The sequence below is a fragment of the Wyeomyia smithii genome, chromosome 3 (genome assembly GCF_029784165.1).
Source record: "Wyeomyia smithii strain HCP4-BCI-WySm-NY-G18 chromosome 3, ASM2978416v1, whole genome shotgun sequence".
NCBI lineage: Eukaryota > Metazoa > Arthropoda > Insecta > Diptera > Culicidae > Wyeomyia > Wyeomyia smithii.
In genome coordinates this window covers 54,609,281-54,634,483 of record NC_073696.1, presented here as the reverse complement: position 1 = coordinate 54,634,483, position 25,203 = coordinate 54,609,281, and the positions used below count along the sequence as shown (strand labels likewise).

Below are 25,203 nucleotides of genomic sequence, written 5' to 3'. Positions count from 1 at the left end.
GAAGTGAGACTTACCCTATCTTCGTGGAATCATTTCACCATTCAAAATGGTCGTGAAATATTCCACGCGAAACGTCGCTTATTCCGTTTTCACTTTATGACTCTCATAATAACCCAGATTTCACGGCAGATGTCACTTTGCGACGTTTTTCTCACTTACGTGAGTCCCATAATAGGACTGTATTCACTTTACTCTGATTTCACCGTTAGGTGACTCCCGTAATAAGCACCAAAGTGTAACGAAAATGTGCCCTTTTTAAAATGAACCCTTGAACAGTTTTCAAACGCCAATGTCTTCAGGTTGCTCCAACTTTGTGGTATGATAATTGACATATCTTTTCACTGTTGAGTATTGCATGTAGTCGACGTGCGACTGGCAGAAAATTCTCTTCGGATTGACGTTAACTGGTGGCAGATATGAGTATGAAGTTCGAAATATTGCTGTGATGTCAAACTATAATCGTATTTTTTCTTTTTCAAGTCGTTACATCCTTTTTAATGAAGTGTAGTGATTTCCAAAAACGGAGTCTGCGTTGTAAGTAGAACGTGTCGAATTTGTTTGTGGAGACATGTCTTTAGTTGGAACAAATATAAATTCTTGTGCTAACATGGAAGTTAATCGGCTAGATGATTAACTGCACCCGATTTATTGTGTTTACTGGGATTTTGGCCAGCTGCCGAAATTAAAAAAAAAATGGATCAGTGTTCGAAATCCGCTCAGTGTTAGAAAGGTTAGATGCGAATGAAAATGGCCTGTTTAGTTACACTTTTCACAGCATATAAAGTAAGATGTCGAAAACAAATACGCATAGTTGCTTAATTACCGACAGACAAAACATTCACTCTGGCACCCTCAGATAAAATGTAGTCCACCACAATCAACAGCAGAATTAACGGCACTGTGTCCCTAAACCAAATCGAAACAAAATAACGAACTGCACCCAATAACGACAAACAATTTATGCGTTTAAATTTTATTCGCTTCGCGCAATTCAATAAAACATCGATCCCCGAATCGTAAAGCTCAGCTCCGGTTAATTAAATATCGGTGGTCATCACTTTTTTTTGCTCTCCCCAGCCACGAACAACCTGCCAGCATCACGGAATCGTCAATCCCAACAATGATCCCACCCGAGATAGCTATCGCAGCGCAGATCAGCAGCGCAGCGCAGAGCGAATCTCGAAACCGGTCCTTTCTTTTCGCAATAATTACACGCTGCCGTGTGACTGACGATCATCTCTGCCAGATCGTCAATTGGCGACCACCAGTCGATCGATACCCACCGTATCGGCCATCGGACGATAGAAGAAAAAGAAAACAGTTTTCTTAGTAATTTATTACAGTAATTCGCTTCGGCTGTTTATTGGAACAATTAGTTTGTTTTTCGAATCATTCTTTTTTGATTGCTACTATTCACATACTATTTTTAGGATGAGTCTTTTTTATTATTCTTCTCTGTATGAAGCAGTACGTTTAGTGATTTTGTTATACGACTTTTTGTCAATAAATTAGGCTTACTCCTAGCAACTAACGACTACGGGCTGGCGTCTCTATGTACAGTGAGATTCTCCTAAGATAACAGTACGTACGTAACACTAGTATAACAAACGCTAAGGGTTTAGATGGCAAGTGGGGTGGGGATGAACAGCTTGCTTAATCACAAATTTCAATATTTTCACCGAGATGTTCTGGCTTAGATTTGACCAGACTGATACTTTCGTCGAGCGGAACCAGATAATGGGACACGGGAGGTGAAGCTGATTTCGACGGCGACGGAGAAGGGGATCGCTGTGATACGCAGGTTATGGTCACTGAGTCCAGTTTTTGACGTTTTTCTGGTTTCTTGAGCAGTTCCTCGATTGAGTACGGGTTGCGCTTTTTGGATATGCTGTTCTGCAATTGGAAGATAAATGATAGGTAAGTTTCTTCGTTGGAGTTTTGTATAAATCGTGTCCTACCCTGAGATCGTCATGGTTGTCGGATGAATCATCCGAATTCACGTCGGTGATTTGTACCGGCGAAGAACTAGTGTTCGAACTGGTTCCATCGTTCCGGTAAGCGTCGCGTTGAATTGTAAATCCTCCCGAAGTGACGAAAGGGTTTCCATAGGTGAAGTAACCGTGAGGGAACGCACCGGACGGATCGGTGCCAGCTGCCACATTTCGGTTGGCAGCGTAGAAGAGACTGGTATTCCAGATCCAGTGTTTCGGTAGGTAGGACATCTGGGGTGATAGGTTTGCCGTTGCACCAGCTGAAGAGCAAGGTTCACCTTTGGACTCGTTTTTCGGAGAGGAAACTAGAGCCACAGCGGGTTGCTGATATTTGCTGGGATCCACTTTGGTTGGCGTAATGCCCTCGTGCTGTATGATGTTGACGGCTGCTGTTCTCTGGATCGGAGGATTTGCTGGTACCTGGTTACTATTGTAAGGATGCGGATGGATCGGTTTGGCGCCGGGAGATACTGCAGATGCCATGCTGTAGCGGTACTGGTTTAGGAGCGCATGATGCTGCTCCAAGGTTTGACTGTACAGTGGATGAGACATCGCCTTGGATGTCATGTACGACGATGAAGGGGATGAATCGCGCATCATTTGCTCTGTAAAAAGGAAAAAAAATCATATTAATAACAAAAACAGAAAAAAAAACGATCGACAAAAGTTATCTATTATATGGCATACGATCAACCTGTCGGATTATTTTTCGTAAAGTTCATCCTAAAAAACCAGAGTGAGTAAAGTCTCATCTCCACCTGGTTACGTAAATTGCTTTCAATTTTCGTAATAGGTACCGTGTTAGGATAATTTAATCAAAATTTGCATGTTTGCCACCGCTGATCAAAGACCTCGATTCTCCGATTTTGCGGCCCCTTTGCACTCCATCATAAGCTGCATTTTGTTAGCCCTAAGAAGTGCCCCCGAATAGCCAGCACAACAATTATCAGATTGTACATAACCCTAATATTGGCTGTAATTTCCCTTGTCTGGTAATCGAAAGGTGACTCCTAAATGATGATATTATCGTAAAGCTTCAGCGGTCAGCAATGCGCGCGCTGCTCCTTACTGAGCGATCGCGCTCGCTTCTGCAAACATGATCATTATCAATTGGGTAGATACAACAATAAGGCGTCCCGCCAGAAGCGGGGCACGTGCACTGTAAGTAAGAAAAATGAGTCCAATTACTAATTACAACCGCTAGCCCCGTCATCAGGCATAAACTGCAGCGACGAGCGACCCTCCGGTGGACCCTAAGAAAAGGTATCGTTTTTGACCGCTGCAATCCACCGGTCGAGATGGAGACATAAGTAAAAGAAAAAAAAAAACAACAATGACACTAATGTGCGGGCTCAAGACAGAAAAAATTGTTTTATTACTGCAACCTCTGGCACGAGCTCGCTGTCCGTCGATTTTTTTTCTTGTTCTTTTCGATGTGAGTGATTAATTATGCAAATTTAATTGAAGCCTCCAAGATAATGACAGCCATATTGAATTTAGCTCGTATGTAAAGGCGATCTTTGAAGTTGACGCTTTATTTGGAATTAATAAAATGCGAAATAAAGTGATTTCAACAACTTTATAGTAATTCCATGATCAGAAGAGCTTGGTAGCCATCATTTCGTTTTCGTTTGTATCGCTGGCTTTTGACGGGTTATGTGATGATCTGTACAGCCGCCTGCGATGTCATTCGATGAAAAAGAGACAAGGCTCTCTGAGAATCAGTTAACCCTGAGAGCTTCGTTTGCGAACACAGCACAGAATGGTGGTGCAAACTTGTCTAAAAATGTCACTGTGAGCCGGAATCCTTGAGTGAATAGAAAATGGAAAGTCAAAATTTTAAAAGCAGATTTGCTTTAATGTGATGTCATTAAATAAATTAATGAATTTGATTCTTTTGTTCTAATTTGACAATGCTTATCAAACGATGCGTGTTATTTTTCGCGAAAAACGTTTGTATGGGGAAGCTGAATTATTATAGAAACCTCGTTACTATTTCATTATAGGGTCAGAATTCGTTAAACGGATCACTAAAAATCACGATGTCTAATTTTTTCAAGCAAGTATTAAAAACTTCGAGAGTTTCACTCGAAAAGTTGATTTTCCAATTTTTATTGCATTTGGGTGAGTTTACAAGCTGTTATTGTCATTTGAAATTTGGGTCAATATTTTTTTTAAATAGACATATCTTTAAAACTATTGCATCGAATTTGATGGAAATTTTACAACTAGTAAAATTCAAGGGTGAGCCGTTCGTCAGACTTTCAATCAGTTTGCACGCAAAAGTTGGAGTGTGCGTATCCAGATCATTTATGAGCAAAATTAGCGCATTTACTGATTAAAATTGGAACCAGTACAATGCATGTGCGTTGGGTATAACACATTTGATGCTCTAGCGTATTTTGAATGTATTGCGCAGCTCCAAACCACTACACTTATAAAGCATCAGCCGATGTTCAGAAGGTTGGCATCGTTAGAACAGTGCAACCAGCAATCAATACTGATAAGTTGGGTACTGACTCCATTGAAGAAATTATTGTCTGATCGATTCACTTTCATGAATCAGGTCATTTGAAAACATTCAATCATTAACAATAAACAAAAAAATGAGATTAGTCCAGAACATTTTGCATTTAATTATGACTCCGGTTTCATTCACATGCATTCGGATCTGCGTTACTGGCACCAGCGTCAATAACTTCCGCGGCAACAAGGCTCGCCATTGGCTGTTTCGGTTGCTGACGATTTTTAGGGATGCACGAGCCGTTGATACGCACCGGCTCGCGAAAGTAAAGAACGGTTTTTTGAGCACCTCGAAACTGATCGTTCGCCCGAAGCCGAAGTTTACCGAGCCATTACGATTTTTGTGTATATGATACATATTCTGATTTTGATCTCTGTCAATGTATTCCTTGCACCCCGCATAATCAATAACCATACACGGATGATAATCCATATGGTTTAACGATACCCTATACAGTCGAAACTATATCCCGAACTAGTGGTTAGGCACGTTTTATGGTTATTGATTATGCGGGACAACTTTTGCGTTATGCGTATCACGCATTGGTTGTGCGAAGTCAGAGCAAATTCTGTGCGAATTGAAAGGACACATTGGATGATTAATGCTTGAACTTTTGCGTGTGGGGTGAATAACTTTTTCCACAATTATTGTTGCGCCTTACGGTTTTCAGAAGAGTTTTTCGCAGGAAAATTTCCTACAAATATCATGTATTGATATATTTTTAGGAGCCAACTGGACATCTCTAGAGAATCAGTTTTGAAAAAGTGGATTTCCCCATATAAAATCGTATGGAAACTTTAAAAATCTGGCGCAAAAATATAGTTCCACCGATCGATCTGAAAAGTTACACGGTTGTTATAGGACCCACAAAAATGCATGGGAGCTGGACTTTATTTTTTGTCCCACCCTACTGTCCATATAGACTGTCAAATCTGGTGAAACCCTGGAGCAGGGATGCCAGAACTATTTCGTAAAAATCCGTAAATTCTACGGATTTTTGTGGATTTCCACGGATTTCCTCTGTTTTTTTCTTCATTTCTACGGATTTTCCATATATTTGTAAATCCGTAGAAGTGAACAAATCCGTAAATCTACGGATAAATCCGTAGATCTGGCATGCCTGCCCTGGAGACAGTAACAACAACATCTCTTCTACGAAACAGCGAACTTTTCAAAGGTTGTGTACGTGTCTAACATGTAAAATATTTGACGTCGTATGTACACAACCTTTTTGGAGTAATCTATTAACACTTTTATATTAAACGTCTACATATGTATATTAGGGTGGGGAAAAGTGATCGTTTTCCAGAACCGATTTTTTGGTTCCTTTTGGGGCCCCAAACAACCCTAAACTTATCGGAAGTCGCAAAGAGCAAACACGGGCGTCTTAGCCAAAGGGCCATGGAAAGCGAATTTGGGTGTAGCAGTCATGCAAAGGGTGCGTTGGCCAAAAACCGGAGAGCGTGAATTCCAGGTGGTAATCTCGATCGCAGACACTTTCAATTCCCACATTTACTACAGTAGCGGTGATAGCGTGGAACGGGACATCGGCTTCGTGCCACCAGGGAATCACATGAAGTGTGTTATTAGGAGGACCGGTTGTGCATATTGAGAATCAAAGAGATCGTCATTTGAGACATTAACGATCATGTCGGATGCGAGGGATTCTTTCGTTCCGTTATTGATAGGAGAAGCCTTCATTCCACTACCAACGACAAGGGTACCAAATTTATTGGTAGTGGTGTACGTCTGAGACTGCGTACCGCTGCCATACCTGCCCTAACTGAATAGTGTGAACATACCCCGAAAAATATTCGATGATATTCACTAACCGCGTCCTCCGCAACCTCAATAACATCGGCGGATGCGGAGTAAACGTCAAATTTCTGCTGTTTCCGTCGTTGTGAGTTCCCACCTAATAATTATTAGCTTCTTTAGCTTGGTTTATGGGGAGATGTCGTTCTTCTGATCCTAACCTCTAACACGAATAGAAGCCCGATTAGTCCAAAATATCATATTGATATTTTATTACGAACTTTTTGTATCAACTTTTGTTCAAAACTTGGTCTCGTTAATAGTTAAAATATCAAAACTCCTATCAAAATTACTTACTGATTATTACAACTTGCTATAAGTTTGCTATAAGTTTTGTATGATTTTGGCAGATAAAGATCAGAAATAGTGAAAATGTACAATATTTTGTCAATTGAATAACATATTCTGTTATAAACATGCTTTAAAAAACACACTATTGAACATTCAAGTGTATGATAACAGAATTTGATATAATTCTGTACTATTTATCATTCTGGCATATCAAGAATATTACAGGTTATGTTATTTCTACCAAGTTCAGATGTATTTGTGTTACCCGTTTGTTATAATCGTTTGATCGGGAGTCCGCGACAGAATCTTAAGAAATGTTATATAAAAATTGATATTGACTAGAAAAGTTGTTGGTCTTTCGATAAACGAAAGGCCGTTTGATCGATTGATGCCTTTTGGATGAAATGAACAGCCCCCGGATTGCTGTTGTCCCGATTCAGCTGAATCGATTCATCCTAGGATAGAGAGGAGTCCGGGCAAGGCAGCTTCACGTTGTCGAGTACTCCTGACGTTGGTACCGGGGCACAAGGGGGTGTCACTGTGCCGCGAATAGTTCCTATTCAGAGTGGGTGGAATATTTCGGGACAGGCGAGATTGAAATTGAACAGTCTGGTTTAACCAGCCGTCGTAGCAGAACGACCCCGAGATTTCTCTCAGTGAGTGAGGAAGTAGAGAGTTACAGGTTAGTGAACTTCGCTGCGGCCAGGGGAATTGTCATCTGCAGCACCCATTTTGCACATCAGAACATTTGGAAGCACACCTGAAGACACCAAATGGAGAGGTCGGCCGTGATCGACCATGGACGTCATAGATGTGCGGTCTTTTCTGGTGCCAAACGTCGATTCAAATTACTATCTCATGGTAGGGTCATACCTAACCGGCTGTCCAACTTTTTTGAATAGAGAATGAAGATACGTCTGAACATCTGAAGACTTTCAGCGAAAGAAGTTGCTATAGAGTACACCCGGAAAGATGATAGCCAAGTTTATTAAACTGGACCAGGACGAGCAGTGGAAGCTGATCCACGACGCGGTCAGTTGAACAGCGCGAGAGGTGATAGGCATGGCAGTAAAAACAATGCGTAGTGGGTGGTTTGATGCTAAATGTCTAGAAGTGACGGATGAACCGTGCCTACGCTAATACGTTAGAAGCAGCCAACCGTGTGACGCATCAGATGCGGGAGACAAATCGGGAAGCTAGAGCTTCCGAGAAGAGGCTTCACCGCCGTAAGAAACCTAAACACTACGATGGCGTTCTCGCGACATTAGAGCTTCTATAGAGTGATTAATGGAATCAGGAACCGACCCGTTCCTACCATGTGTAACAACAGGGAAAGGAAGCTGACTTCCTGAGTGGTGATTAACAATGAGGAAGGTGAGTCGTCGAGGGAAATATGAGAGAAATTGGGGAGGATGGACAAGCGATGAATCCACCATCCTTAGACGAAAAGAAAAAATCTTACAGAGATCTGAAGAAACGCTACTCTGAGAGGACGGCGGACCGACCGAATTATTCAAAGCCGGAAGCGAGCGGTTGCAAAGTGTAATTCATCAAATTATCCTGAGGGTATGGTTTGAGGAGAAACTACTTACAAACTGGTTGGAAGGGCTCATATGTCCGATATAAGGGACATAAACTCGACTGTAGCAACTATCGAAGCGTAACCCTCTTGAATTCTGCATAAAAAAAATTCTCTCCCGCATCCTATTCTATAGACTAAAGCCATTACAGGCAACCTGTAGAGACCAAAACGATAAGTTTCGAGAACACAAATGGAGATACATCATCCCTAATAGACTTCAAAGTGGTGTACGATTCAGTGAAACCCAACAAGTTGTGGCAGATTATAGGATTTTGCTTGAAAATGGTGCCTGACGGTTTCGCATTAAATGTTAGAACAGCGGGTGAAATTTCGGACGTGTTTGTTACGTTGAATTGTTAGAAGCCGAAGGTGCAGAGAAGCAGACCAGACTTTTCTAGGTTTCGGCGTGGCTACCGTTTTGACTCGAACTTCGAACAGCCTCAAACTTCGAACACTTCAGAATAAAAATCACATTATTACCTATAGGTAGAGAAATCAAAAGTATGATTACTACATACCGTACTGCATCAAATTTCGAACACTTAAGCTATGATGTAACTTTCTTTCAACGAAACATGAACTTTCCCATCGATCTTAATGGTTCAGCATGTTGATTATTTTATTGTTATTGTAATTAAGTGCTATTTAGATAGATTTAAACACGTTTTGTACTTGAGAACAAGAAGAGTTTAGAAATCGGTTTGATTCAAATTCCGAATACTTCAACGTAATCGCTAATGTCGTTTTCGTTTTTGCGGTGTAGCTACCCCGCGGACTACACTTTGTCCTATTGCTTTTTTTTTTCATTTTCCGGACTATCCCGGACTACTCTTTTTCTATCCCGGACAGTCCACGAAAGAAACAGAGTGCAGTTTTGAAGACACCAACACATTCACACATATGTGCCAAAATAAAAAAAAAGTGTCAAAATCGGTTTGCTTTGATAATCGTACTTCGCGTGTCAAACATCAGGTTGGATTTTATTTATTTAATTTTGTTATTTTGTCATTTTCAGTAAATTGGCAAATTTTTCGTACAGTAGCACAAACGCGACAAAAAGACAATGGCGATAATGACCAAAACAAAAGTGACGGCTACCTCTGGTATTACGCACACCATTGCAACTGCTCGGAAAGTGTTTTTTTTTTTCAGCTCCAAAATGTAGTCCGGGACGGTATAGTCCTGCCGTAAAAAGGAATTCGACATAAGGGATAGTCACTTTTTTCAACGCCTGCTGATTCTCTGGAAGTGGCCCTACATACATAGTGGCTTTACATCACTGGGTGATAGACATTCCAAGACACAAAATAATAATCATTCTTTTTATTACACTAGCTATAGTAATTCGAGATCTCCCAGATGGTCTCGAGGTACGATGCTGGCCTAGCAAGCCAGTCTTTGTATGTTCAATTCTCGGCTCGGGAGAGACTGTCAATGTCAGTCAATGTAGGATCGTAGCGCTAGCCCCGCAATTGTCAGAAAGTCAATTTCCGAATCGTAATGTAGCACCCAAGGCTTAGCTTTAAGATAATTCGATTTTTATTGTAAAGTGTTCGAAGTTCGAGAATGTTCGAAGCTCGAATCAAAACGGTACCATTTCGTTCCTCAGAATGTCCTTTACCCAGTGATGTATTCTCTTTACAGCAGAACCACTTCCAGGAAACCAGCACATTGAAGTGTTCGGAATTTGAATCAAAACCGAGCATTTAGCACGTTAATTTCCCAAACGAAACATGTTTGAATCTATATAAATAGCACTTGATTGCAACAAAAATAAAATAACCAACCTAATAAGCGTTTAAGATTGACGAGAAAATTCATTTTTTGTTGATATTTTAGTGCAAGAAGTTACATCAGAGTTTAAGTGTTCGAAATTTTATGCAGTACTTATGCTCTATCCTACATATTCGCACGAAATTTTTGCTTTTACAGGATACTGATTCTTTTGGTGGCACATCAATCGTGAAGTAAACAAACACGCTTATATTGTCAAGCTTATGAAACAGGCGCGATGAGCGACCAACAAAGATAATATTCAGCAGAGATCCAGGTAAAAGTCAGGGTAAAAGAGGGACACGCGTTGGGTGTGCTGTCGACAAGGATGCCCGAGCAGTGGGTGTAATGTAAAGGGCGACTGGAGAGGAACAGACCAAGACCGAGTTCTATGGAGGTATTTTCTGGGTTCGGCATAACATATCTATGACCTTTCGCTATAAACGTAAAAAAAGTAAGTAAAACATGTGAAAAGCGTGCTAAAACCTTTTTCATATTCTTACCATCGTACCAGCGATTCTTATATATTTTTTATTTTACTTTTCATTGAATGCGTATTTTTCTGACTGCAAGGCACCTCTTCTGGCTTGAAATGTAGCAAAATATTGCAATTACGCAAAATTTCAAAATTACTACGTCACATGCCTTCATCAAGGTGAAAAGATTCCGAGCTTTTTTTGTCGGATTTAAATTGACACTCAGTGAACATCGCTATTCAACGCAGTGTTGATGTTCCGGTCTACTTTTTCGTTTTGATCATCTACCGAAAATATAATGTCTCCCGTATCTACGCCGGTGGGTGTCAACAAATTGTTTTTAACAGTGAATAAAAGCTGACCGATAGTCATTTTAAATCCAACAAAATAATTCCCACGGTGATCATAGCTCGAGAACAATAATCCAGAACTAACAAATGATTGTGGTTCTACCTATGGCGTCGTACACAAATTACGTATCTTCAAAATCTAGTTTTCAGACACGGATGACCCCTGTGTAACAATCAGTAACGTTCGATAGGACTCCTCCCCCTAAAACTATGTAATGATGAACAACTCAAGCTCGGAAAATGCAGTAACTATATTTAATAGTAAAAATCCCTAGCAATAAGTAGACTAACACATGTCTCCCGTTTTTGCTAATTTCTCTGTTCTACTCACCATTAGACGTCATATCGTCCGTCCAGAGGCCCCCGTTCCGTAGTATCCGATTGACCGAGCTGACCGACGGTATCGTGTTGGGATCACATATTCGTTGCGCTAGTAGCTGGTCGCGGATTTCCCACGCGAACATGCCCGGATTTTCCTGCTTGAAGCGGAGAATTTTCTTAACCACCGTCGGAGTGGCCACTTGCTGGAACGAAATAACAAGACGACAAGTGAGTGTGATTAAATTTATGACCGGGTTCTGGTTGTTGTTGTGGGTATACAGGGCTCACACGCAAACCGGTCCAACCGTTCGTGACCGTTTTGCCGGTACAAAAGACGCTAAACGTGTAATTTCAACACTTTTCAATTATTTTCCGCTACGACAAAGTTGCCCGAGCCAGGCGTGCAGGTAATCATTCATCACTCTACTACTGCTGCTACGGTAGAAGGGTTTTTCACCGAAGAAATCGTAAATACTAATATCTTATCGGTTGATCCAACTCGCGAAAGCTGGTTTCGTTCTGCTCTCGCTGCTCATTACACCGGAAATTGCAGTCGTAAATTTGCTCCTAGTTTCCGTGACATGTTTTCCAGAACATGCTTTTAATAACTGTTTTATGGAACTGCAATATGCCATTCACGGACGAATATACGAAAGCAAATATTCAATATATTTATGACTTCTGAATATGATTGATTGAATAATGGTATAATATATTTTTGATTTATTAAAAATGATTGATCAAGCCTTTCAACAAGATTTTCACGAACATACAATTCATAACATTTTTTGGAGAAAGTAGATTCAAAATCTTTCAAGACAGTTTTCAATTGATACACAATTGTGAAGTCTTTAAATAAATGTTACAAGTTTACTAGCTCACAAGTTTTCCCGTTGCAAAATCAAACAAACTACTAATAAACCTTAACGAGCGATACTATTGTGTCGTATTACCGATACACGTGTTGCTGTACCTTGAAGTCTGCAAGTTCAGCAAACTGCCCAAAATGCGTAGCGTTTTATCGCACTATTTTTATTACTTCGACAGCAAAATGGCGTGTCCATTCATATTTCGCCATCGTTTCGTCACCATTCGGAAGTTTCAAAGAGGTTTATCGCTATTCCAAGGAAAAATATATGAACTGGAAAATGAGCCATTTCCAATGTCGAAAACGTGGGGCTATCTGAGAAGAAGTGTGCAGCTCACAGAAAACAAACTTTTCGTTCATTATCGCGCAAAAGCCCCTTTAAGGTGTAACAAAGTTTTCACGGATACGTTTAATTGTGGATTGCTTTTCCCGATATCACAGTTAAATGGAAATTCCTGTCGGAAACCTGCACACGCTACATCGGAACCCCTCAAAGGCTATGCGGGAGAAAATAGTTTTGGATTACCGACAGGCGGCAATAAAACGGCTTATCGTTTCTCCATACTGATATCGTATCCTGGCGATATGATTTTCACCGAATGTTCGTGGCTGCGGTCATATAATAATCCCTCAGTTGTTCAACAAATATACAACAATAAATTCATTTAATAGAAATAGAATAAATTTGAAACCAAAGTGACGAATAAAAATAACAACATTGGTCGTAGTCACACGGGTGCCGTTGGTTATTCGCAGCACTGGCAACAATTTCCATCAGACCAGTTCTACTGACTAACTGACACTAAACTGTGTCACTATTAGAGATTATGATTACAACAAAGACCTGTTTCATAGCCGAATACTCAATCGCGGTTCATTCCGGTATTGTAATACAAAAGAATCAAACTGTATGCAAATTGAAAATACAAATTATTTTAATTGTGCCCTTTCGATTGTTTATAGCACTGTAGTGTTAAGAAATTAGACGCTGAGGCGTTCCGAGGCCGCGTTGTTTCTTCTATAAAACTTTACGATCGACAATCGATCATATACTGCCCCAGCTCCGGGTATCATCAGCTGTAAAGAAGCACTGTGTGAGAATAATCATAGACAGCTGGGCGGCAGCACTGCTGGGGCTGCATATTGGCCAGCCACGATTTGTAGCACCACACGCAAACGCAAAAGTTCGAACAAAACTCTATTGAATCGAATTGAACTGTGCGGTGTAGCTCGAAAACACTGGAAATTATTTTATTAGAATAATTATACGACGGTTGATCCCTGGGCTAGACGAAAAAGGAAAATGCAATAATCCTTTTACCGCCCAACCGACACGATACTGGATTGTTGATTTGAATTTTTTTTCTGCTCTTCAGGGCGTGTAGTTCTAATATTTATGGCCGGCCCAACACCTTGCTGTTGTTGTTGTTGGCTGGATATAATTTAATTTAATGCTGTCGATACAATAGCAGGTTTTATGATCAGCATGTAAATTCGCGACCGATGATTCGATGTATAGCTGTAGTCTCGTGGTTGCCAAATATAAGAAGCAGTGGTTAATTAGTGTTTAAGATTATTTAACATTTTCAAACATCGGCATTTATAACCGAACGAAACGAATTAATATATTTTATGGACTTGTTAAAAATAATGGGTAGGATAAAACCCGAAAGTTCCGCACCATAAATTTATTTTACACATCAGAGACAATTTTAGAATTAGCCGTAAAAGGTTGATTCCAGAGCAATGAAGCTATTTCTGTGAGTCTTCCTTGAATCATGTGTTTGCAAAATAGAAAGAAAATACTACAAGGTATACAGCCCTAGGGATGTATGAAACGGTGACGTGGGACTAAACACTGTAATTAGGGGATTTTTTGTTACAAAATATACAGAGTCCGCTGACAGAATCAATGTGTTTGTTCAGTGACTGTACGTATTTTCATTTTCAGCCTCCCCCGGAAATCAATTTTTGAAATATATTCAGCAACACTCGAGAGAATAACGTTTATATTTGGCGATATTATGCCTGCAGTGTTTTTTTTTTGTACAAACAACATCTATTTGACAAGGCACAAGCATATCGTGCTTGTAGTAGAAGCACCGAAAATTTCTCGTAATGCGTCAAAGTCAGAATTAACTCTATATCCTCAAAAACCAAATCCAATCCTGATCAAACGATTATAACAAACAGCCACCGCAAATATATCTGAAGTTGATAGAAATAACAAAGCCTGTAATATTCTTGATATGCCGGAATGATAATAAGTACAGAATTATATCAAATTCTGTTATCATACACTTGAATGTTGAAAAGAGTGTTTTTTATAAGCATATATATAACAAAATTTGATATTCAATTAACAAAATATCGTATATTCTAACAAATTCTGATTTTTTTCTCCCAAAAACCTTACAAAACTTGCTATAATTTGTAATAATCAGTAAGTAATTTTGATAGGAAATTTGATATTTTAACTATTAACGAGACCAAGTTTAGAACACTAGTTGATACAAAAAGTTTGTAACAAAATATCAAGATTTATTACAGTCCTGATATCTTTGACTGATCGGGATAATACTTAAGTTGATTTTGTCTTATTTAACTCCGATTAAATCAATCAATTCTATAAATGTGTATAGTTGGGAATTTACTCTTTCGATGCTATCCGGTCACGATGATTTAGTGAATATCGAAGATAAAATTGAATAAATATCCGTTGCAAAAATTTACAATTCTTGTTGAGTAATTTATGGTAATCATATTTATTAGATGAAGTTTCAATGACCATTATCAGCAGCATTGCATTTTTTCCTCGATTGCACACGAATAGAAAAGTATGAAGAAAAGTGTACCACTGCAATACGAATAGTACCGCTGCAGTACGCGTAGAAATGTACCGCTGAAATGTACGAATAGAAGAGTACCGCTGCAATCATAGACGACGAGAGACCTGCGCTTCTTTACTCCATCGGTACTGTTGCTTTTACCGGCATGTTTTCTTTCAAGACATCAGTTTTTATTAGGTTATGAAAGCAGGTTTAGAAATTGTTCAAGGATGGGGGTTGTTTCAAACTTTTAGGAAAACTTTTACCTTCGAGACATCACATTAGCCTAAGCTCATGGAAGCGAAGCAAAAATAAATTGACCTATTGGGACGGGGAGACTCTGTCAATTTTTTTTCGATACTGATACAGAGAATTTAACAGGGAACGGATGGTGTCCATTCATGTCGTCTGTGCTAGGAATGATCGCATGTAATTGGTTCATTATTCGCGTAAATTTGGCATTGAAACTTTTTATCAATTTTACCGCTTAACAATGAAATTAGAGTGATAACTATCATATTACAAAATTGTTACACATTTTATCTATCCAACAACATATTGGTTATTGTTATCCATCATGTGGTTAAGCTGTTATTAACGTTTGAAATCTGACGCAACATTTGCCAGTTTCATTTCCAATTTTACGTAATGCATCCCAGTATAGTAAACAAAGACGTAGTCCCGCGTCAAAACCGAGGCTGAAGAACTATTTTTACCATGTTTTCAAAACTCCAAGGCGCTTTTGAGACAATTTCAGACCCTTGTTGTTGGAAAATAAGAAGCATGTTGGTGTAACTGAGATAGTATAAAAATAATTTAAAGTTTCACTGTGAGCCAAAACTCAGTACACTCTTTTAAATAATTTTGATAATAGCTTCACTGTTCTGTAACTTAAACTTATCGGCAACTAGGCATCCGCAAGATGTCGCAGTAACTTTAAGCCAAGATTAACTTAATCTAGCGAGTTCGGTTGAATTAACATTGATAAGACAAAGTATTTAAATTCTTCTTCAACCAATTCTCACTAGTATCCTAGTAGCATAATCATAATCTTTGATGATGAATTAACTCTAAAGTCTCAAATCGAAAATTTCATCAAAGAAATGATCATGTATGCGATGTTTCGTGTCTCTGAATGATTTTTTTTTTTCAAAAGCAGCGATTATAAAACAGAACTATTAGGAATTTATTTACAATAAATAAAGATTGTAATGATAAAAATTTCCTGTTTTTTAGATGAAGTAAACTAGATTGTAAAGTAATGAAAAGGCAGCATCACTTACGCGAGGCGTGTTTAAACTAGCTCCCCGCGAAGAAAAATCAGTTTTCACCTCAAAAAAAGGTGGTTGAAGGTTTTTATTAGTCATCAACTACATGCAAAATTGACACAAACTTTACTTCATATTTAAGATCGATTTGTTCTCTAACCGTATTTTATTGCTTCCTCGTTCAAAAATTTAAGTATAATTGCTAAACTGTAATCAAAGTTCAGATGTCAGGTGATGCCATACGATATCACCTACGGTGGATGCCCAATCACAGCTTATATTCAGTGATTATTTCCCTGATTTCTTTTTGGACAGGAACATGAAAATGAAGAATGTATTGCAAATAACCAGTCATTCTGTGAAGGTTCTTGGAAGGTCGGTTAATCTTACACACCTTCCTAATTACCTTTTCCATAATTTCAATGCCAGATAGCGGGATATAGGAAATGAAAACGGAAATAAAATTCATGATTTTTAGCTGAAATTGAAGCCAAACACGTATCTGATTGTTTAACTGTTTTTCTAAGACCTGATGTTTGGTTCCAAAGTATGACTCTGTTCTTATAATTCTGAATTCAAGTATACCTACTTATATGTATTATAAATTCGATCGCCCATATACAATGCAGCACCTTCCTCGATTGGAAATTAGTAGTGAGATAAGACTTCCCATTTGAGCGTTTCTGTGTAAGTTTTAACGACCTTTGCAGTATGAGATAGAACGTTGTCATGCAGTAGAACCACTTTTTCGTGCAGTGCTTGACATTAGCATTGAAATAAATAGACAAAAATTGCCGTTTTTTTGTGGGTTTACCTTCAGACGCACTGACGAAACTACCCATGCAGCATCAATCATAGTAACACATGAGTCAGCAGAATAAAAATGACAGCTCTATCAGTCGAACTCTGATCGTGATGGCAAAAACAGTGAAGCTACTCCATTCAAAAGTGTGCACGTTTAAAGAACGGTACCCCGTATTGTCGAAAACGGACATCGTGCGGCAGCTCATTGACACCGGATACACCCGCTCTGACATCTACAGTATCTTGGCACTTTTGGACAACAATCAGAGCACCAAGGAAAACTCGGGTCCGGACGGCCGACGACCCTGAGCTTCAAAGAGTACTGAAGACCGAGGGAAAAGTGGCTACATTGCTGCATGCGTTTGGCTGGGAGGTCGGTGTAAAAAGCGGTGAAAATGTACCTGGTGAACTTGGACATACACGTCAGGAAGCGGCAGTTCCATCCACTGGGGTCGAAACTGCAGGTAATGACGCAGCGGCAGCGACTGAATAACATGGTCAAGTCGATTTTCCTGGCAAATCTTGACGTGGCGATGGTGACGGACAACGATACCTATCACACCCTGTATGGTAACAACTGGCAGGGCACTTCGTTTTTACCTCCTACAAGTGCCTGCCGGAAGTTGCTTCCGAAATGCCCCTAGAGCAGGGGTTCCCAACCTTTTTCGGTCCGCGGCTCATTTTGCCTCGTGGCCTCCCAAAGAATTTCAGATACAGGTTTTACAACACGAGGCTGCGTTTTTCAGACTCACATCTCCCTGCAAGTCTAATTTGTTTCACGTCTTGGTCCTAATACGCAGAAGGGTTAAAAATCTGCTATCTCAGGAAATATCTGAAAACAAATTTTAGTTACCCATCAAATTTAACAGAAGCTTCGCGGCCCCTCCAGATGAGCCTCGTGGCTTCCTTGCCGGCCGCGGACCCTCGGTTGGGAAACACTGCCCTAGAGCGAAAACGCAGTATTCTTACCGGATCTGGTGTCGGCCCACTACTCGAAGCGATCGTTGAAGGAGATGGAGCGGTTGAATTTCGATGTGGTAGCTAAGTCGGTGAACCCGCTCAATGCCATTCAACTGCGTCCCAAAAAAAAACTCAAAAACATGCCCACACTCATGTTTTCGTCTGCCATGGCGAATGTTCCGGTTATTTGCCGGAATTTTTTTCCACGGGATAAATTTATAAAACTCAATTATCTGTCTTAGTATTTTTATCATCATCCGAAAAAAGTCCATTTTTCAATGCAAACGTTACCGTTTTCCAGAAAAAGTTCTGTTAGATTTCAACAGCTCATTATAAAATTACACCGACCTGGTCTCACCAAATACTCAGCACAACAGCCGCATTGGCTTTCTTTTTATTGAGTTGCTTAAGTTCACACTCAACTATCGCTGGAGAAGTTGTTCGCAGGCGGAAAAACGACGCTCAACGTCCTTTGGCTTAAAATCATAATGAACCCAAGCTCCATGTTTTTGACCCATTCTTAAAGCATGCAATTGCTTGTAAATAGTTTCGTGGGTAAGTATTAATACCAAAGCAAGCTGTTTCTGCGTTTGGCATGGATCCTCATTGAGCAATTTCTCCAATTTAAGCTTCGAAGGTTTTTGGCTTTCCTTCACACGGACAGTCTTCAATTGTGAAAAAGTTTCTAAAATTACTCCTTTTTCCAAGTCTCCTATTGAAACTGCTGATAATTCGACAAAATTATAACAAACTTTAGGAAATAAATATATAATAAAGGAACTAATTCTACTTCCCTCAGTTCACTATACAGTCTAACGTTTAGGTAATTAGCATGCTTTTTGCCTTTCTCCTAGAAAGGTATAGCGATCACTTGCAAAACCGAAAGTATAAAAGTGCACCAAAGGGTCGAATGGCATATATCACTCGACTCAGCTCGACGGGCTGAGCATTTTCTGTATGTGTGTGTGTGTGTATGTGTGTGTGTGTGTTCCACAAATTAGTGTCAAATGAATGGTCTAGCTGCCTCAGAAGACCCTATTGAATTTTACTGAAATCGAACTGTAACTTCATTTGTTATGTGCCGACTTGTGAAAATCACGAAACTTCATTATCTCAGAAACAACACAACCGACTTGATTATTATTATCAGATGAGCGGGCTAATTAAGGGTTAACTGATGAATTATGATTGAACACGTGGTTTCAAAGTTTGGCTGCCCTACAAGTTCCCATTTCATTTGATTATACTCGAACTTAAGCAACCGTTATGTATTAAATTGTTAATAAAACAACGAAAGTCTATTATCTCAAAGATTACATGACTTATTTGAACATAACTAGTGTCATACGAACGAGTCATCTCTCAAACTTACAAATAACAAACTTCATAACAATTTGATATGTGGCTTAAAAGTTATGGAAAGAAAAGAAATTCAAAGACTATTTGAAACTACACCTGCTTTGATCGATATATGTGGCCTCAGCATAATTTAAATGTGGTGTAGTACGCCTTGAACATTCCAAATTCATTGATTCCTTGCGATGTGTTCAAAGTCTGCAAATGCACGACGAATCGGCCATAGGATATGATCAAAGTAAAATAACAAATCGTTTGAAATGATTGGTTTTATCGAAATGACAACATCCTCGACTTTTGGCTTCTGTACATCGCCCTAATTCTGAATATATTCATATTGGGTGGTATTCGGTCAATTTCAGCAGATTTTCTGGCATCAATCCGACACCGGAAATACTCATATTGGGAGGTATTTAGTTATTTTGGTTGTTTTCCAGAAACTAACAGTGGTCGTCTTTAAATTCGAAATGGTGTCAAGGGTCAATGTTTGGTTTCTATGCATCATCTCGATTACGAAAATATCCATGTTGAGTATTATTTGGTAATTTTCGGCTGTTTCCTATAAGTTGCCATTTAGCGATTCAAAATGGTGCCTGAGGTCAATTGTTAGCTCATTGCATCATTCTGGTTCCAGAGATACTCATATTGGATGGTATTTGGTTATTTTAGGCTGTTTTTCACAAACCGGAAGTCGCCATCTGGGATTTCGAAATGGTATTTAAGATAATTTCTGGCCTCTGAGCGTCATTCTGGTTGAAGAAACACTCACATTGGGTGTAATTCGATCATTTTCCGCTGTTTCCCAGGAACCGGAAGTCGCCAACCTAGAATCCAAAATGGGGTTTTTGAACGATTTCAGCTGCTGTGTATCATTCTAGATCCGGAGATACTCATGTTAGACGGAATTCGGCCATTTCTGGCTGTTTTCCAGAAACCACAAGTTGCCATCCTACAATTCATAATGGTGCCTGAAGTCGATTTGTGGCTCTAGTGCATCATTGGTATTTGGTCGTTTGCCGCTGTTTTTCCGAAACCGGAAGTCGCCATCTTAGAATTCAAAATGGTATCTGTGGTCGAATTTAGCTCCTGTGTAGCTTTCTTTATGCGGATATTATTATACTGGGTGGAAATCGTCAATTTTTGGCTGTTTTCCAGAAACCGGAAGTTGCTATCTTACAATCCAAAATGTTGCCTGAGGTCGATTATGGAACATATTTGTTACCAATAAAAACATTTACCTGCCAAATATGGTTCCATTTAGTTGATTGGTTCGCGAGATATGCAGAAATTTGTGCAGAAACATGTGCTTCCATAAGAGGGAGGGGCGTCGAACCATTATGGACACATTTATTACCCTTTAAAACATCCACATGCCAAATTCGGTTTCATTTGCTTGGTTTGTCTTGAGTTGTGCAGAAATGTATGTTTCATTTGTATTGAACCCCTCCTTTCCAGAAGAGGGAGGGGTCTCAAACTATCATAGGAACCTTTATCGGGACCGAAAACCCCTACATAGAAATTTTCACGTCGATCGGTTCGGTAGTTTTTGAGCCTATATGGATCAAACAGACAGACAAACCGGACTGCATTTTTATATGTATAGATTACAACATCAATATTTTAGAACCTAAAGAGTGAATATACATTTATTGGATTAAAGCGTTCATGTAAATCTATTTTTACAAATAAAAGTTTGAATGTGAAAGGCTGGGTCTGACCGCTAGGTGGATTAATTTGGGTTTTCATAGAGCATAACTTTGTTTAAGTTTCTCTATTTCTATAACAAATTTTGACTTCACTGTTTCGCAAATTGGCCAAGACAGGAGCCCCGAGTGACCAATTTCGAAATGCAATGACCAAAATGGGAACCTGGGGCAGTTTTTTGGTTGGAAAATATGCAAACAAAATAACATAATTCAATTATTTAAACATAATGTTAGTGTAGAATATCAGCGAATTAATCCGATTTCCCTGTTGGACTGATTCAATTACATACTTTTCGAAGGAAGAAGGGCAAGTATCTCTCATACATAGCATACTATGGCCAAAACCGGTGCTTTTACCCTAGTGCTCAATAGTTTCTTCATATTGAAAAAAGCCTCTATGGAAATTTTCTGATCATTTGGACCTTGGGATCACATGCCTCAAAGCGGTCAAAGTTTCACTTTTTCGGTTAATAAAGAAATTTTTTTCGATATCAAATGTCTTAGAAATGCATGGAACGTCGAGATCTGGTAGTAGAGTATAGTAAACTAAGGAAAGTTTATCCGCTATTTCACCCGTTTTCACAACAATTCCATGTTTGTCTCATCACTTAAATCACTTCTAATATTTTCTATTCTAAACAAAAAAGCAAATAATTCACAATAATACAACTTTGTTTGGTAAAAAAGTCAGAGTAACGGGGGCCAAATGGGGTAACGAGAACCTCTTTTCTCAATATTTTTAAGCTGGTTTTCGAAAATTTTATAACAATATTCTCAGTGAAGAGAGAATAGAGCGTTCGTGCATAATTCTTCAGTGTAGAGGGCCAGACCGGGAGAGTTTTGCTCATATAAATGTTTTCAAAATGCAATGACTTCGCTAGGTATACCTAGATATTTGTTCATGTCTCACTGTGACCGTTAAGATTTCGTTCTGTCAATGAATATCGTGATCAATAAAAAACACGATATATACCTTTCAAAGAACTGCGTCGGTTGACGTGCGTTTACTTCCCCGAAGGTACTCGGAATTGGTAATAGACAAATACCTGGATGTTACGAGTGGTAGATCCTTTTTCGCGCGCGTCGTCGTTAGTTGATGACATAAAACCACAAACCTTTCTTTCCACCGCAGTCACGGAGATACAGAGATAAACTCGGTTTGACCACTCAGCCGAAGATCGCCCCCATTGCTTCTATAATAGCGCGTATGTTTTTCAAAATTCGCGCCTGCCGAAGTGCGTTTGCATTCACGAGGGTATTCTGGAATAGTGATCGACGAATATTTAAACACTTGAAAGCTTTTGGTATTGAATTGTATTCGTATACGACGCTCGTATAGGCCCGTGGGGGTCTGACAGAAAAGATACTCATCGTTCGTCATCGCAATGAGTTAACTCCGCGCGAAACTTTGTCCGCCACTTACCACGGTAACACAACCCTTCTTTACCATCGCAGTCATGGAGATGCAAAGATACTCGGTCTCTGGCAACAACGACTATTACACCTCCTTTCTTACAATATTCTTCCCTACACTAATGATCGTAAGGACGTGGCCGACGCCATTATCGATCCAAACAAAGCGGTAACTATTGAATTTTTGTATACTGAAGATGGGAAACTAATACCAAGTATCCATGTACGTGGTTCCTTGTGCAACTTCACTAGCTCAGATCGACCACGAATGAGCGAATACGCAATGTGCGGTCGTCAAACTAAAGCTCAATTTGAATAAAATATTCTTAGTGTAGTGAGTTTAGTAGTTTTTTTTTATTCTCGCTTATTTTCCGTCGGTCTAGTTCCGCCACTGTTGTGGCCAATCACCGACGCCCAGGGAGGTGACTCCACACCCAGGACCCTAACTCACGACCCGTTTATTAACGGACCGGCGCCAACGGCTTAACTTCCTCATGCAATGGAGGGCGTGATCCCAGAGATTTTTCGCCTCAGAAAATCTCCCGGTGTCGGCTAGGATTGAATCTAGACCAGTTGGGTTGGTTGTGAGTGGATCACGCCACCTCACAACCATCGACACCTATGTCGGCGGTGGGATTCGAACCCAGGCGTCGAGCGTGGTTGGCGGAGACGTTACCAACCACACAAGGCCCCCGCTAGTGAGTTTAGTAGTGTTGCAGTGAAAAGTGGATCACTATTGAACAAAAAACATTGATCAATTTTCGAACGACTTTTTTAGAGCTGAAACTAACAAAGTTTTTGAAGTTCATCCATGGATTAGTAGACTAATTTAGTTGGAAAATTTTTTTTTTCTCTGGATTCTTGACCCATGCGATGAATATAGTGGCTAAGATGCAAATAAACTGAGATTAAAGGTTTTGAGAAGAAGTTGGAATGGCTTGGGTTTGCCCCTGGACATTAGTCTCGTTATCGGAAACGGTGAGGCTGTAGATCTCCCTCGTATTCCAAGATTGTTGTCTAGAACAAATTCTGATGAGCAAGAACGCCCTTTCCCAGTGGGTTGAATACTTTAGATAATTTCCTGAACGAATTTCATTCAGATTTGGTCAGTTTAGAATGTTTTTTTCAAATGCACCAATTACCGACAGCAAAAAACCAGCCTAATAATGTTGAATACCTAAAACACTGTGCGATAGCTACAATATCCCTCAACTTGATTGCCGTCAAACACAGTCTAACGATCCCGCGTGAGCAAATATTGAACCAAGCCGTATTCCATTCACGCATATAACGCCAACAGCTTGCGTGTTTAAATATTTGTAGTTGATCGAAGCGACAAAATTGTCTCAATCATACGACGAAAGAAAAAAAAACCGAAACGGAAGCCTCCAAACACGGCTGTAAATCACAACCACAACAAGGGTAGCTAATTATCTCTTATCAACCTGAACCGAGCCTGTGAAGTTAATAATCAGCGATACTTCCTGCACGGTGTGATTATTGTTAAACACATGCTGTGCTATCGCTTCCCATGCTGTTGCTTGCGCGACGGTATCCTCCGAACCGAGTGTATGTATACCCTTTTCGGCTGCTCTGGAACTCCCCCAGTGAGCTGGAAGGGGGTCGTTATTAATATCGTCCGCTTGATTGATGCTCATCGTAATAGTGTCGACATTAAACTAAATATGAAAATTATTCATTACTCCTGTAGCGAGCCTCTGGTTCCACCTACCACCCACATCACTGCAGCGCCTTTTTGTGCTGTTCAAACATTTTGCTAAACATTGAAGAAGTCTGGCTCAGTTTGATAAAACACAGTTCGCGTATATGACGTGATTTATTTACATTGTGTTACCTACTTGGGAGCAGGGATTTTATCACACCTCTATGGCAGTTTGCACCTGCAGGTTTGGTTAGCGTTTCAACTCATTCGATTTTCGGTGGAAAGGGCGAAACAGTTCGTTGTCGAGTTTATTAGCTTTGCCTGTACCATCGGTGGACGTTTATCGATGTGCGAGACAGGCTGGCTGGCACGTCATTCCGCGCTCTAGGAGACCAAAGCGTGGCCAACAACAAGCGAAATCTGTGTACTTCACGTGTTGCTAGTTATGGGAACATAAACACCTTTACGAGCCGTATCGAAAAAGCAATGCTGTGTAACGCAATATTCCTCCGATGTGCTGATAAGCTTGCTCTGGTAACGCATGCTCGGCTGGTCATCAATCATTTGCTCGGGGTAATTATTTTTGTATTGATTTTTTATTGAAACCAAAAGTAGTACTGTATTGAATTTCGCAAATTAAATTGCAATATGAAAATTGGTTGGTAACAAGCCTTCACAAACAGTAGGAATTTCCGCACTGCTTGACAGCGTCGTTCAAAACTAAACAACAGCATCTTGTCACATGAACACTGTTTCTAACCCAACGTCATTATTCCTCAGACGCAGAAAACGCAGCCAGACAACATGATGTTCCCCGAGAGCAAAACAGGTGAATCCTGCGGTGCCCTACCGTTCTCAGCGGGCGCAGAAAATCCACAAAAATTGGTGCGAACAGCCGGAGCCGGAGAGCTAATTTATGCAAATGTTTCCAACGCTAATCTTGCTCGTCCATCTCTTCATTTGCATTTACCACCCTGGTTGTTGCGATGTTCACACCACGTTTTCCCCGAGGGTGCTCACAACGTAACCCGTACACTGTACTGTAGAGAGCTCCTGCGAAGAGCCGCCCCGATCCCCGATAAGCAACCAGATAAACATCGTAAAATTTAATTTAAATTTACTAACCGTTTTGTCAGCTTTTCCATGTTCGGTGACCGATTTCACCGAAACCACAAAAGAGATCATCAACTTCCTGTGTCCAGCTGAGGCAACCT

The 25,203-nt window shown here is 39.9% G+C and overlaps 1 protein-coding gene across 2 annotated transcripts in view; it reads right to left on the bottom strand.

Moving 5' to 3' along the window:
* Positions 1–1,341: 1,341 nt before the first annotated feature.
* LOC129732258 (paired box pox-neuro protein) overlaps positions 1,342–25,203 on the bottom strand; it is a 104,480-nt gene continuing 80,618 nt past the window's right edge. For both annotated transcript variants that reach the window (XM_055692959.1, XM_055692960.1), the window contains exons 5-7: positions 11,134–11,326; positions 1,959–2,596; positions 1,342–1,893 (exon numbers count right to left, since the gene is read on the bottom strand). In XM_055692959.1, the coding sequence (XP_055548934.1) occupies positions 1,654–1,893; positions 1,959–2,596; positions 11,134–11,326 (1,071 nt within the window). In that variant the 3' untranslated portion in view covers positions 1,342–1,653. The remainder of the gene's footprint in view (positions 1,894–1,958; positions 2,597–11,133; positions 11,327–25,203) is intronic.